Source organism: Pinus tabuliformis, chromosome 9 (genome assembly GCF_031772625.1).
Source record: "Pinus tabuliformis cultivar Carrire ecotype Pingquan chromosome 9, CPIR1, whole genome shotgun sequence".
Lineage (NCBI taxonomy): Eukaryota > Viridiplantae > Streptophyta > Pinopsida > Pinales > Pinaceae > Pinus > Pinus tabuliformis.
Window position 1 is genome coordinate 1,588,417,475 of NC_142307.1, and position 10,865 is coordinate 1,588,428,339.

Here is a 10,865-nt window from a genome sequence, read left to right on the forward strand (position 1 = left end):
AACCCAACTTTCTGCAACACTGTGGCATTGGAGGCCACAATGAACAGAACCAGAAGCATGACAGAGGGAACTGATCTCGGGCTCTAGTAATCCATGGTATAAACATTATGGCTGATATAATTTATAACGTTTGACATGTGAAAGCACTCACGAATACCAATCATGCAGTCTCCACCCTTCGGATATCATACAATGATTCGTTGATTTAGGTCGGATAGGCAGCAAGCCATTGGCTGTGCATACAAAACCATAGCTCCTAGACACGCACATGGTAGCAGAGAAAGAGTCCTTGGCCTCTGAAGTGGATGATTTATATTCTATATTTGCAACAGGGACAAATGAAAAATACACTCTTTCCTTAGATGAGGTGTATATAAACTAAACGCTCGCTCACTGATCAATGAATTTGATAATATTACCCCTCCATCAATGTAAACTCTGAGAAGTGTGTTAATGATTAAATAAATGTTTTGGTGATAATCACATTAGAACTAATTTTTTTAGGCGTTTCAAACCAATTAGTGTGGTTCATCATCAGGGCAAAATTATGAACCACACTAGTTGGTTCAAAACATGTTGGAAAATTAGTTATGATGTGATTATCACCTAAAAAATTCTTTAATCATTATTATGGATCCCAAAAGCTTAAATTTAGAAACCCCAAAACTGTGTTAATGGAAAATGCAAAGCAAATTCGAACCACCTTAGCACCCAAATCCGTGGAAGTTGCGATTGACGGGAAACATATCATTGTTTCTTTCGAAACTGAGGCCATTGCAATGGATTTCAAAATACACCAAAGCCTTCCTTGCTACTGAAATACCGACAGTCCAAGGGAAAATCCAAACAAACAATGTCGTTGTACTGATCCTAGAAGGTTTCAGATTTTCTTGACAGCAACATCGAACAACGTTTCCTTATTAGTTATTTGCAACGTCCATGCTTTTGATTAAGATTTTTCTTGTTCGCTTTGATTTTGCTTGAGGTCGTAGTGGTTGTGGCTTCTTTTCTAAACTTAAAAAGATTTAAGAGACGTGTAAGTAACTGGCTCTTTCGTTCCCTAAGGAAAATTTAATAAATTGGGTGAAACTCAATGGTATTTACCAACATATTATTGTTATATTCTTGAAAGCGAATGAGCACTAAAGGGCTCAAGTGGGAGCTTCTTGCTTTGAGTGGAAGATGTTTTCGGGTCTATGGTTATACATTGGTATCCCAACTCCCATGAGGTTCGATTATGGGACCTCTGAATGTTTACTTCATTTTTATGCAAGAGGTTTAGAGTTCGAGTTCCATGACTTGCTCCTCCTCCCCCCTCCTCACTTCTAATGTACGTCTCAACTAACTAGCCACGAAAGAGTTTTGAGACTTAGCCACGAAAGAGTTTTGAGACTTATTGTGAGCTCTACCCTTATGTCACAAGGTCATATAAACCTTTTTATTAGTAAGGAATAATGCTCTATGCCTTATTATGTCACTGCGTCTATGATCGGTTCAAAGCTATTAGTTTGTCCATACTAACGCAATTTTTCAAATCTCTATAGTTAACATTAGGCTTTTGGCTGAATTTTTTGCGTGACATTAGCTTGTTTTCGCATCCTGAGCTTTGGAATTCGATGGTCGACATCATCCTACCATGCACGATAGATCGGATTTAACAGTGTAGCTACAGGGAAGAGTGATCCTTCTTAAAGTTGGGAGTTAACTTGAGCTGCTTTGACCTCTGGTGGTGTTAATTTCATTTTAAGAGTATTGGTGGAGAATTTATTATTATGGTTGATGGATCATAGAGAAGCGGATTTAGCTATTTTTACTGTTCAAAGTGGCTATTTTATTTTTTTCTTGGTGTTGTGGCACTCATTGAGGTTGGATTTCCTATTTCTGTGCCTGTGTTTTTTGTGCGGCTTTACTTCTCGTTGTCAGATTTTCCTTGTTACCAGGTGAGTTTTTTTTACTTCGGGTGGGTGCGAGCAGTAAGATTTTTGTGCAGAATGCTGAAGATGTTCGACTATGTGGCAGGATGCAGGTTTTCCAAACTCCTCAACGACGATTTGATAGGTAAATGTATGAACATTATTTTCTAGTTTAATGGTCATGGTGCATAATTTGGAGTTCTAATGGTTTGCTGTTTCACAAAATTTGTAGGTGAAGCTTTAGAATTTAGAGCATAAGAGTTATTCGGGTAAGCGGATTGCTGGATTCTAACGGCAGAAACTGGGTAAGTTTTTGAGTTCTCTCTATCAACAAACTCTGGTTTAATGGGTCAAATGTGTTAAATACATTGTCGGCTCAAGTTTTGATGGTTTGGATGAAATTATATAGGAATAAACTAGTATTGACGAACCAAGTCTAGGTCACAGGTTGACCCATATTTGCATTTGCAAAAGTCCCGTGGGAAAGGTGCCGAACCCAATTCCATATGTTATGGTTTTAAGTTGTCTGCCGACCCCTATTCCATGATTTTTTGTAGCGGTTATGACAAAGATTTCCCAGAATTTACTCTAAAACTTGCGAAGTCAGGAGTATAGGGATCTTTTCTTTTTTAGAAGGCTAGTGAGAAAGGTGGCAGCTCCGACTACAAATTGTGCTGTTTTATATAGTCGGGGGGTTGAAGTTCTATTGACATAAATAAGTAGCTTGGGAAGAAGATAAGTCCGACCTCATTTGGGCGCGACGCTTTGTGATGTCGGAAGTTGATGCATGTTTGCATTTTAGCATACTCGTGTATGTGAGTTTTTTATATGCCTTTTATGTTCCAGACCCATGTATACGAGTTTTTATAGGGGCATTTGACTCCATTTCAGTTTTTTCATTTTCATTGGAGTTAGAGGAAACCCGTAGTTGAGGTCGGGACCGACTTCATGGTTGGGCAATTAATGTATCTTTGGAGAAGAATCATAAGGAAAAGGCTGAGCTCTGAGCCAGCTTGGCAAAGGCTGAGGTTTGAGCAGTCTTGAAGTTGCAACTGATGTTTAAGTTAGTTGTTTTTTACTTTTGTAATTTATGAACAATATTTAGATTGCTTTATTCTTTAGATGAGGGTTGACGAGTTCGTATCTTTTAAGCATTTTAATCCTAATTTTCTTCTAATTTGTAGGTAGTTTTTTGGATTTCTATCTTAAACTTTTAGATAGGAAGAATAATAATATTTCTGTAAAATTGCTTTAAATAAATGTCTTATAAAAATATTTTTTTTGAATTTTTTTTGTTTTTGATAAAAGAATAAGGTATTTTAAATTACATTTATTAAATAATATTTTATGTAAAAAAACAAAATAATAAATTATAGACACATATGTTTGTTTTGTGGAGCTTCGTAGAAGCAAGTCGGAGGTCGAGTTGAGGATGAGGTCAGTGGTGGTTGTTGTAAACACACGTAATTATATGCATTTCTTTTTTTGGCTCCTACTGAAAGCAAGTCGGAGGTCGGACCCCACTATGAGATCAGAGGTCAACATTGTCGTTTGAATGGTCCCTCTAGACACTCCCGACTACTGACACTCCCCGAACAATTCGACTCAAAATCTAGGTTTAATGTTGTTATTATTATTACTTCTTATAAATGACTTAAACGAGGTTTATGATGAAGTTTATCATGAGTTGATATGTTATAAATTAAATCTTAAATGTTTTATAAAAATAATTTGTTGAATTTATTTCTTTATTGATAAAATAATAAATCATTTTAAATTAAATTTATTAAATAATATGTTATGTGAAAAAACAAATAATAAATTATAGACACGTATGTTTGTTTTGTGGGCCTTTGTAGAAGCAAGTCGAAGGTCGGTTTGACTATGAGGTTACACATAACTATATGCACATATTTCTTTTGTGGCTCCTACTGAAAGCAAGTCAGAGGTCAGCCCCGACTATGAGATCAGAGGTCGACATTGTAGTTTGAATGGTCTCTCTAGAAACTCCCGACTACTTAGACTCCCCGACCAATTCAGCTCTAGCTTTAATATTTCATTTTTTCTTTAGAGAATGGGATGACTGGTTCCCATCTTTTAAACATTTTATCTTATAAGTACAATTTATTCAATTTATGTTTTTATTGATAAAAAAATAAATCGTTTTAAATTAATTTTATCAAATAATATGTAATATGAAAAAAACAAAATAATAAATTATAACGAGTCCAATTATACATATCTGTTTCTTTTGTGGGCCCTGCCAGAAGAAAGTCGATGGTCAGGATGGATATGATATTAGAGATCGACGTTGTGTTTTAGATGGTGTTGTGACATTCTGCCACCAAATGACCTCCTTGTAATCACGCCCAACTATATTTACATATTCCATTTGTGGTTCTTACTGAAAGCAAGTCAAAATATGAGTCCGACTATGAGGTCAGAAGTCAGACTTGTCATTTGAATGGTCTCTTTGGACACTCCCGTCTATTGATAGTTCGTGACCAAATTGGCTCTATCTACAATACTGCATGGAAGCATCTTAAATCAATTTTGTTTTAAATTTGAAAATTATTTATTTAATTTACAATTTTAGAGAATGGATTCTAAAATATTAAGTATATATATATAAAATACAATTTTATCAATTTATATTTAAATAATATGTTATGTGAAAAATCAAAATAATAAATTATAGACACGTATGTTTGTTTTGTGGGCCTTTGTAGAAGCAAGTCAGAGGTCGGGCTGACTATGAGGTTACACATCACTATATGCACATATTTCTTTTGTGGATCCTACTAAAAGTAAATCGGAGGTGAGTCCAGACTATGAGATCGAATGTCGACATTGTGGTTTGAATGGTCTCTCTAGATACTCTCGACCACTGACACTTCTCGGACAATTTGACTCTAGCTTCAATATTTTATTTTTTTCTTTAGAGAATGGGATAATGGGTTCGTGTCTTTTAAACATTTTATCTTGTAAGTATAATTTATCCAATTTATGTTTTTATTGATAAAAAAAATAAATTAGTTTAAATTAATTTTATCAAATAATATGTAATATGAAAAAAACAAAATGATAAATTATAAAGAGGCCAATTATGCATATATGTTTCTTTTGTGGGCTATGCCAAAAGAAAGTCTGTGGTTGGGTTGGCTATGAGATCAGAGGTCAGCATTGTGTTTTGGACAGTGCTATGACATTCTGCAACCAATTAGCCTCGTAAATATGCCCACTATATGCAAATAATTTTTTTTGTGGTCCCTACTGAAAGAAAGTGGAAAGACGGGTCCGACTATGAGGTCGGAAGTCGGACTTGTCATTTGAATGGTCTCTCTAGACACTCCCGACTATTGACAGTCCTCGACCAAATCGGCTCCATCTACAATATTGCATGGAATTATCCTAAATCAATTTTGTTTTAAATTTGGAAATTATTTATTTAAAATACAATTTTAGAGAAATGATATATATATATATATATATATATATATATATATATATATATATATATATATATATATATATATATATATATATATATATATATATATATATATATATATATGAGATTTAAAATACAATTTTATCAATTTATATTTAAATACAACTTTGTAGTATATTTAACTTTTGGTTTACAATACATTTTATATGAAAATCTTTTTTACTTTGTTCGTTGAGCATGCTCTTTTTTTTTCTTTTTTCTTTTTTCTTTTCTATTATCAGGTTCTAACATTTTTTAACTTTGTTTGTTGAGCATGCTCTTTTTTTTCTTTTTTCTTTTTTCTTTTCTATTATCGGGTTCTAACTTTTTTTAATTGTGGCAAGCGACTAAATTATTAAGAAATATTTTCATATAAAATGTAGTGTAAACCGGTGAGGAGAGGGCGGACGGAGTTGGTACGATCAGACACCTGTAGCATGGCCTGAACGGAGTTTTGTATAACGGGGCTGCAGGCCGGCATCGGTCCTGCAGCCATCCCCGTCACCGTACTCTTTCGAGACTTGAGATTGGGGTTTTTTTACTTTTGTCTTTTGGTTTCCCCCCTTACCTTTGCAGGCTCTCCACTTACCCTTCCCTTTTTTCACCATGTTTTGGTTTACCATTCTTCGCCAATCGTTGCAAGGTCTTTGTCGCTGCACCCAACAGCTATCGGTTGTCGCCCGTCACTTTCCTCCCGCCTGTTCACCCCGGACGATTATCTGCTTCTCCTCTTTTCTCGCCCCTGAATGGCACAACGACATTCCTTGCTGTCGGCGACGGTCCCCGACGGTTACCTGGTTCCGAGGTTACATTCTGTTTTAAGCAACTGGCGAGATGGACCTTGAAGAGGTGGACTACTCGGACTCTCCGCTGGTAGAAGGATCCATCTGGCGCTCCACGTTCACGGCTTCTGGAGGTCTGTACAGTGAAAGTCTGTCCGCCAGTTTTGAGGATCTCACACAATCGACGGATCCGGCTCTCCCTGCCGCTCTACAGCCTGCCGAACCCTCCTCCTGGGCTCCTTTCTCTGTTCCTTCTCCGGCCTCCCTAGGGTTTCTAGCGGAGTGCTTCCAATCCTCCCCTATCGACGCCGGCCCCTCAAATCTACAGGGTTTACAACCCATTCCTCATCTATCTGACGCTCCCCTTGAAGCCCCCCTTCCTACAGCTCCCCTCCCCCTACTGCTCCCCCTGCCTCATCTGGAAGCTACAACCCCATCCCCCCCCTCCCGGAGGCTATCCCCCCCCCTCTCGATCCCTCTCCCCCTCCCCCTCCGTCGATGCACCTGTTGGATCTAGGGCATCTGCAAACCCTAGCCGTATGTCCTCCCGCCCGACGAAGAAACAACGATGCTTTAAATCCAGACCTGAGGACATCATTCTGAGGCTAGAAGAAGACATCCAGTGGGGAGACGCGATGGATTTAGCAGACAAAGTTCTTGTGGGGCGCATCCGGGCAGGAATTACTCAGCGGAAAAACTGAAGACCTGGGCTACGGAAATTTGGGGCCAATACATGGCGGAAATCCCCTCTGTCCAAACATTCGTGCGAGGCTGGTTTGCGTTGAGGTTCGCAAGGGCTGACCACACGAGCTGGGTACTGTCATCTTTCTGGCACTTCGAAAAAGCACCAGTACTTCTTAAAAGATGGACACCCCTCTTCGACCCGGAGACTGAACAAATTGGGGTCGGGCCTGTCTGGGTAAGACTCCCGGGCTTGCCACTTCAGTACTGGTCCGAGGACATTTTCAGGAGAATTGGAAACTCGTTGGGCACCTTCATGGAATCAGACAAATCTTATATCACGACAGGGATGATGGCATACGCCAGGATTCTAGTCCACCTAGACACGAGAGGAGGCCTGCAGGAACACATCACTATACAGTGGAAATGATTCTCGAGGAAGTAGAAGCTAGACTATGAAGGAATCCCTTATCGATGTAGGAGATGCCATCAAGTGGGTCACCTCTACAAAGATTTCCCCCTCCTCAAAAAGTCTCAGCAGGAATCCATAATGCAGGACCAACCCACTTCAGCGGGACCCCCAGCTCCTCCGGCCGCGGCAGCACCAAGGGCGGAATATATCAAGACCTCAGACACAGTGGAAGCGCTGCTTGCACCTCTGAAAAAAAGCAGGGCAAAATCCCGATCAGGCCTCCATCTCCTCCACTGACGCGCTCAAGGGCAGCAAAGGGAGTCGTCTTTTCATCGGGTATGTCTCTTCCCCCAGTTGTCTCTGCATCGCATCTTGCTTCTTCTTGTTTATCTCTATCCTCCCACTTGCCCCCTCCGGTCTTGATTCCCGGCCCCTCATCCCCATCGGCTCTTGACCTGGTGATGGGCTCCCGCCCGCCCTTTCCCCCCTCGAAATCTCACCATCTCTATATGACCTGCCCTCTCCCGCAGCCATCGACTTTCTTTACCACCTGCCCCCTCTCCTCCGTCCAGTCCCGTCCCCTTCAATCGCCCTCTCCCTCAGTAAACTCCACTCCGAGGTACTCCACCCGCTCAACTGCAAAGCAGAAAGAGCCGGACGCCATAGGATTGGACACTGCCCCATCCATCCTCTCGCCCAAGCAGGGTAGAGGTCGACCCTCTAACATACACAAGGCAAAAGAACAAGCTAGGGACGAAGTGATCCAGGGCAAACAACACACCATTGAAAGGGTTCTTAGAGCAAAGGACACCCTTCCCCCCCCCCTCCATGAAGCTTTTGTCCTTCAATTGCAGAGGGATGGCCAGCCCCGAGAAAAAGCTGGCCCTGAAGCGACTCCTTCTATCCGAGATGGTTGACATTATCTTTTTACAAGAAACCCTTTGCAAAGCGGATTCAACCACTTCCATCCTCTGCTCTTGGATGCATGATTGGTCTTTCCATGCTATTGATGTCTCGGGCCGCTCTGGGGGCATTGCAATTGGGTTCAAGAACCGCTTGATTAACCTGAAGAACATATGGGGTGGTGAGGGTTTCTTGGGGGCGGACATATACTCCAAGGAGCTGGAGGAAGAGCTAAGAATCATAAATGTTTATGGACCATGTCACAGCAGAGAACTTTTTTGGCGAAAGCTCCTCAGCTCCCACCTCCTCCTAAATGGGAATATAATTCTAGGGGGAGACCTAAATTTCTCTATGGGTTTCTCAGAATCCTGGGGACATATGGCGCAGACTGACCCACTCTCTGATCTTTTCGAGCAGCTGCTTGAGGTCCACCACTGGATCGACATCCCCTCGGCCAAGATTCAGCATACCTGGAGGAACAACCGGTCGGGCGACCAAAGCTTGGCCAGGAGACTGGATCGCTTTATTATCAAGGAGGCCTTTCACAACAGTCACCCAAGATCCAGGCAATGGGTTGGCAGCGGAGGCATGTCGGATCATAGACCTATTTTTCTAGAAATTGGAGAAAAACAACAGAAGCAAAAATCTCCCTTCAAGTTCAACTCCACTTGGCTCCGGGACCCCTCCTATATCAAACTAATATCCGACTTCTGGAAATCACACCCAATCTCTGAGGAGGAGGATCTAGCCAATTGCTTTATAAAAAACCTCACTGAAATAAAGGTGCTATCCAGAGATTGGGCTCACAAAAAGAGGGAACATGATGACTTAATAATCTCCCAAGCAGAGCAAGCAATTGCTGATCTTGATTCGCAGTCGGATGGAACTTTCAACTCCCCGGAACAGAAATCCAAGTATGGAAACCTGATCAATCAGAGAACCCAAATCCTCAGAGGCAGAGAGGCAAGCTGGAGATTAAGAAGCAGAGCAATCTGGATTAGAGAAGGGGATGATAACACAAAATTTTTCCACCGCTTTGCTAATGGTCGGAAATCGATCAACACTATCTGGGAGCTGCAAAATGACCGGGGACAACAAGTTCACAACTCCAGAGAACTAGCCTCATTATCCACCTCACACTTCAGGAGCATATATATGGCCTCGAGGGAAGCCAATCTGCTAGAGATCATGCGAGTTGCTAAGCTCGTCCCCAGGTTTGTGGATGATGAGGATGCTGAAGAACTCATCAAGGAGGTTTCAATAGGGGAGCTTGAAGCCACTATTTGAGGATTCCAAAAAGACAAAAGCCCGGGACCTGACGGATGGACCATCGAATTCTACCTTGATTTTTTTGATCTTCTGGGCCAGGACCTCCTCAAGGTTATTAACCATTGAAACCGCTTAGGAAAAATCCCCTCGGCCATCAAAGCCACTTTCATAGCCCTCATTCCCAAATCCGACAAGCCAGCCTCTTTCAATGACTTCAAGCCCATATCGCTCTGTAACTGCCTATATAAGATCATGGCCAAAATCCTTGCGAACAGGCTTAAGCCCATCCTCTCGGCACATATATCCCTGGAACAATTCTCTTTCCTTCAGCACCACCAGATCCACGAAGCTATTGGCACTGCACAAGAGCTCCTTCATTTGATGCAAAGCAGGAGTCTGAAGGGCATGATCTTAAAGGTGGACTTCTCCAAAGCTTTCGACAGGGCAAGCCTGCTCTACATTCGAATGCTTCTTACACACCTGGGCTTCCCCTACTTATTCATCAAAAGGATATTGAGCTGTATAATTGATGTGTCGTATAGCATCCTCCTTAATGGATCCCCCACTCCTTTCTTTACAGCAGAAAGAGGTCTCAGGCAGGGGTGCCCCCTATCTCCTTTACTTTTCCTGCTCATTATGGAAGGACTAAGCCGATTGATAGGGACAGAACACAGGAGAGGCAGGATTACTGGTATAAAAATCACGGAAAATTGCTCTCTCACTCACCTACTATTTGTAGATGATGTGCTCATTTTCTTAAATGGCAGCTTGGCCGACTCCTCGTCCTTGCAGTTTGTTTTCAACCTCTTTCAGAAGGCTACAGGTATGATCATAAATATTCACAAATCCTCCCTCACAGAGATAGGCTGCTCGCAACATGAAGTCTTTTACATCCGGCACCGGTTCCCCTTCCCACCACACCAGATGGAGGATGGGTTGAAATATCTAGGATTCCGAATAAAACATGGGGGATACAAAATTGCTGACTGGATATGGATTATTGCAAAGGTGGAAAAGAGATTAAATATATGGTATAACAGATACCTCACCCGGGCTGGAAGACTTACCCTCATAAAAGTAGTACTGGAAGCAACCCCTGTATACTGGATGTCATTGGCCTGGATTCCAAGAGGAATCCTAGACAGACTACAAAAGATCTGCTGTAGATTCTTATGGAAAGGGAACAAACAGGGAAGCCTCTTTGCCTGGGTAAAATGGGATACTATAGCGAGACCAAAGAAATGGGGAGGATGGGGTATAAAAAGATTGGATGTTTTTGCTAAAGCCTTGGCAGCAAAGCTAGGATGGTAGCTCATTACCACACATAGCCTTTGGACAAAAGTGGTATATGAAAAATATATTGCCCCGGAAAACATATTCGGCTGGATCCGCAGGGAACACAGAGGGAGAGGAAG

General features: G+C 41.4%; 1 protein-coding gene across 1 annotated transcript; it reads left to right on the top strand.

Moving 5' to 3' along the window:
• The first annotated feature begins 8,136 nt into the window (after positions 1–8,136).
• LOC149154782 (uncharacterized) lies at positions 8,137–9,468 on the top strand. Its single transcript, XM_089444229.1, has one exon. It carries the CDS (start codon positions 8,137–8,139, stop codon positions 9,466–9,468), a length of 1,332 nt encoding a protein of 443 aa, XP_089300355.1.
• Positions 9,469–10,865: the final 1,397 nt, after the last annotated feature.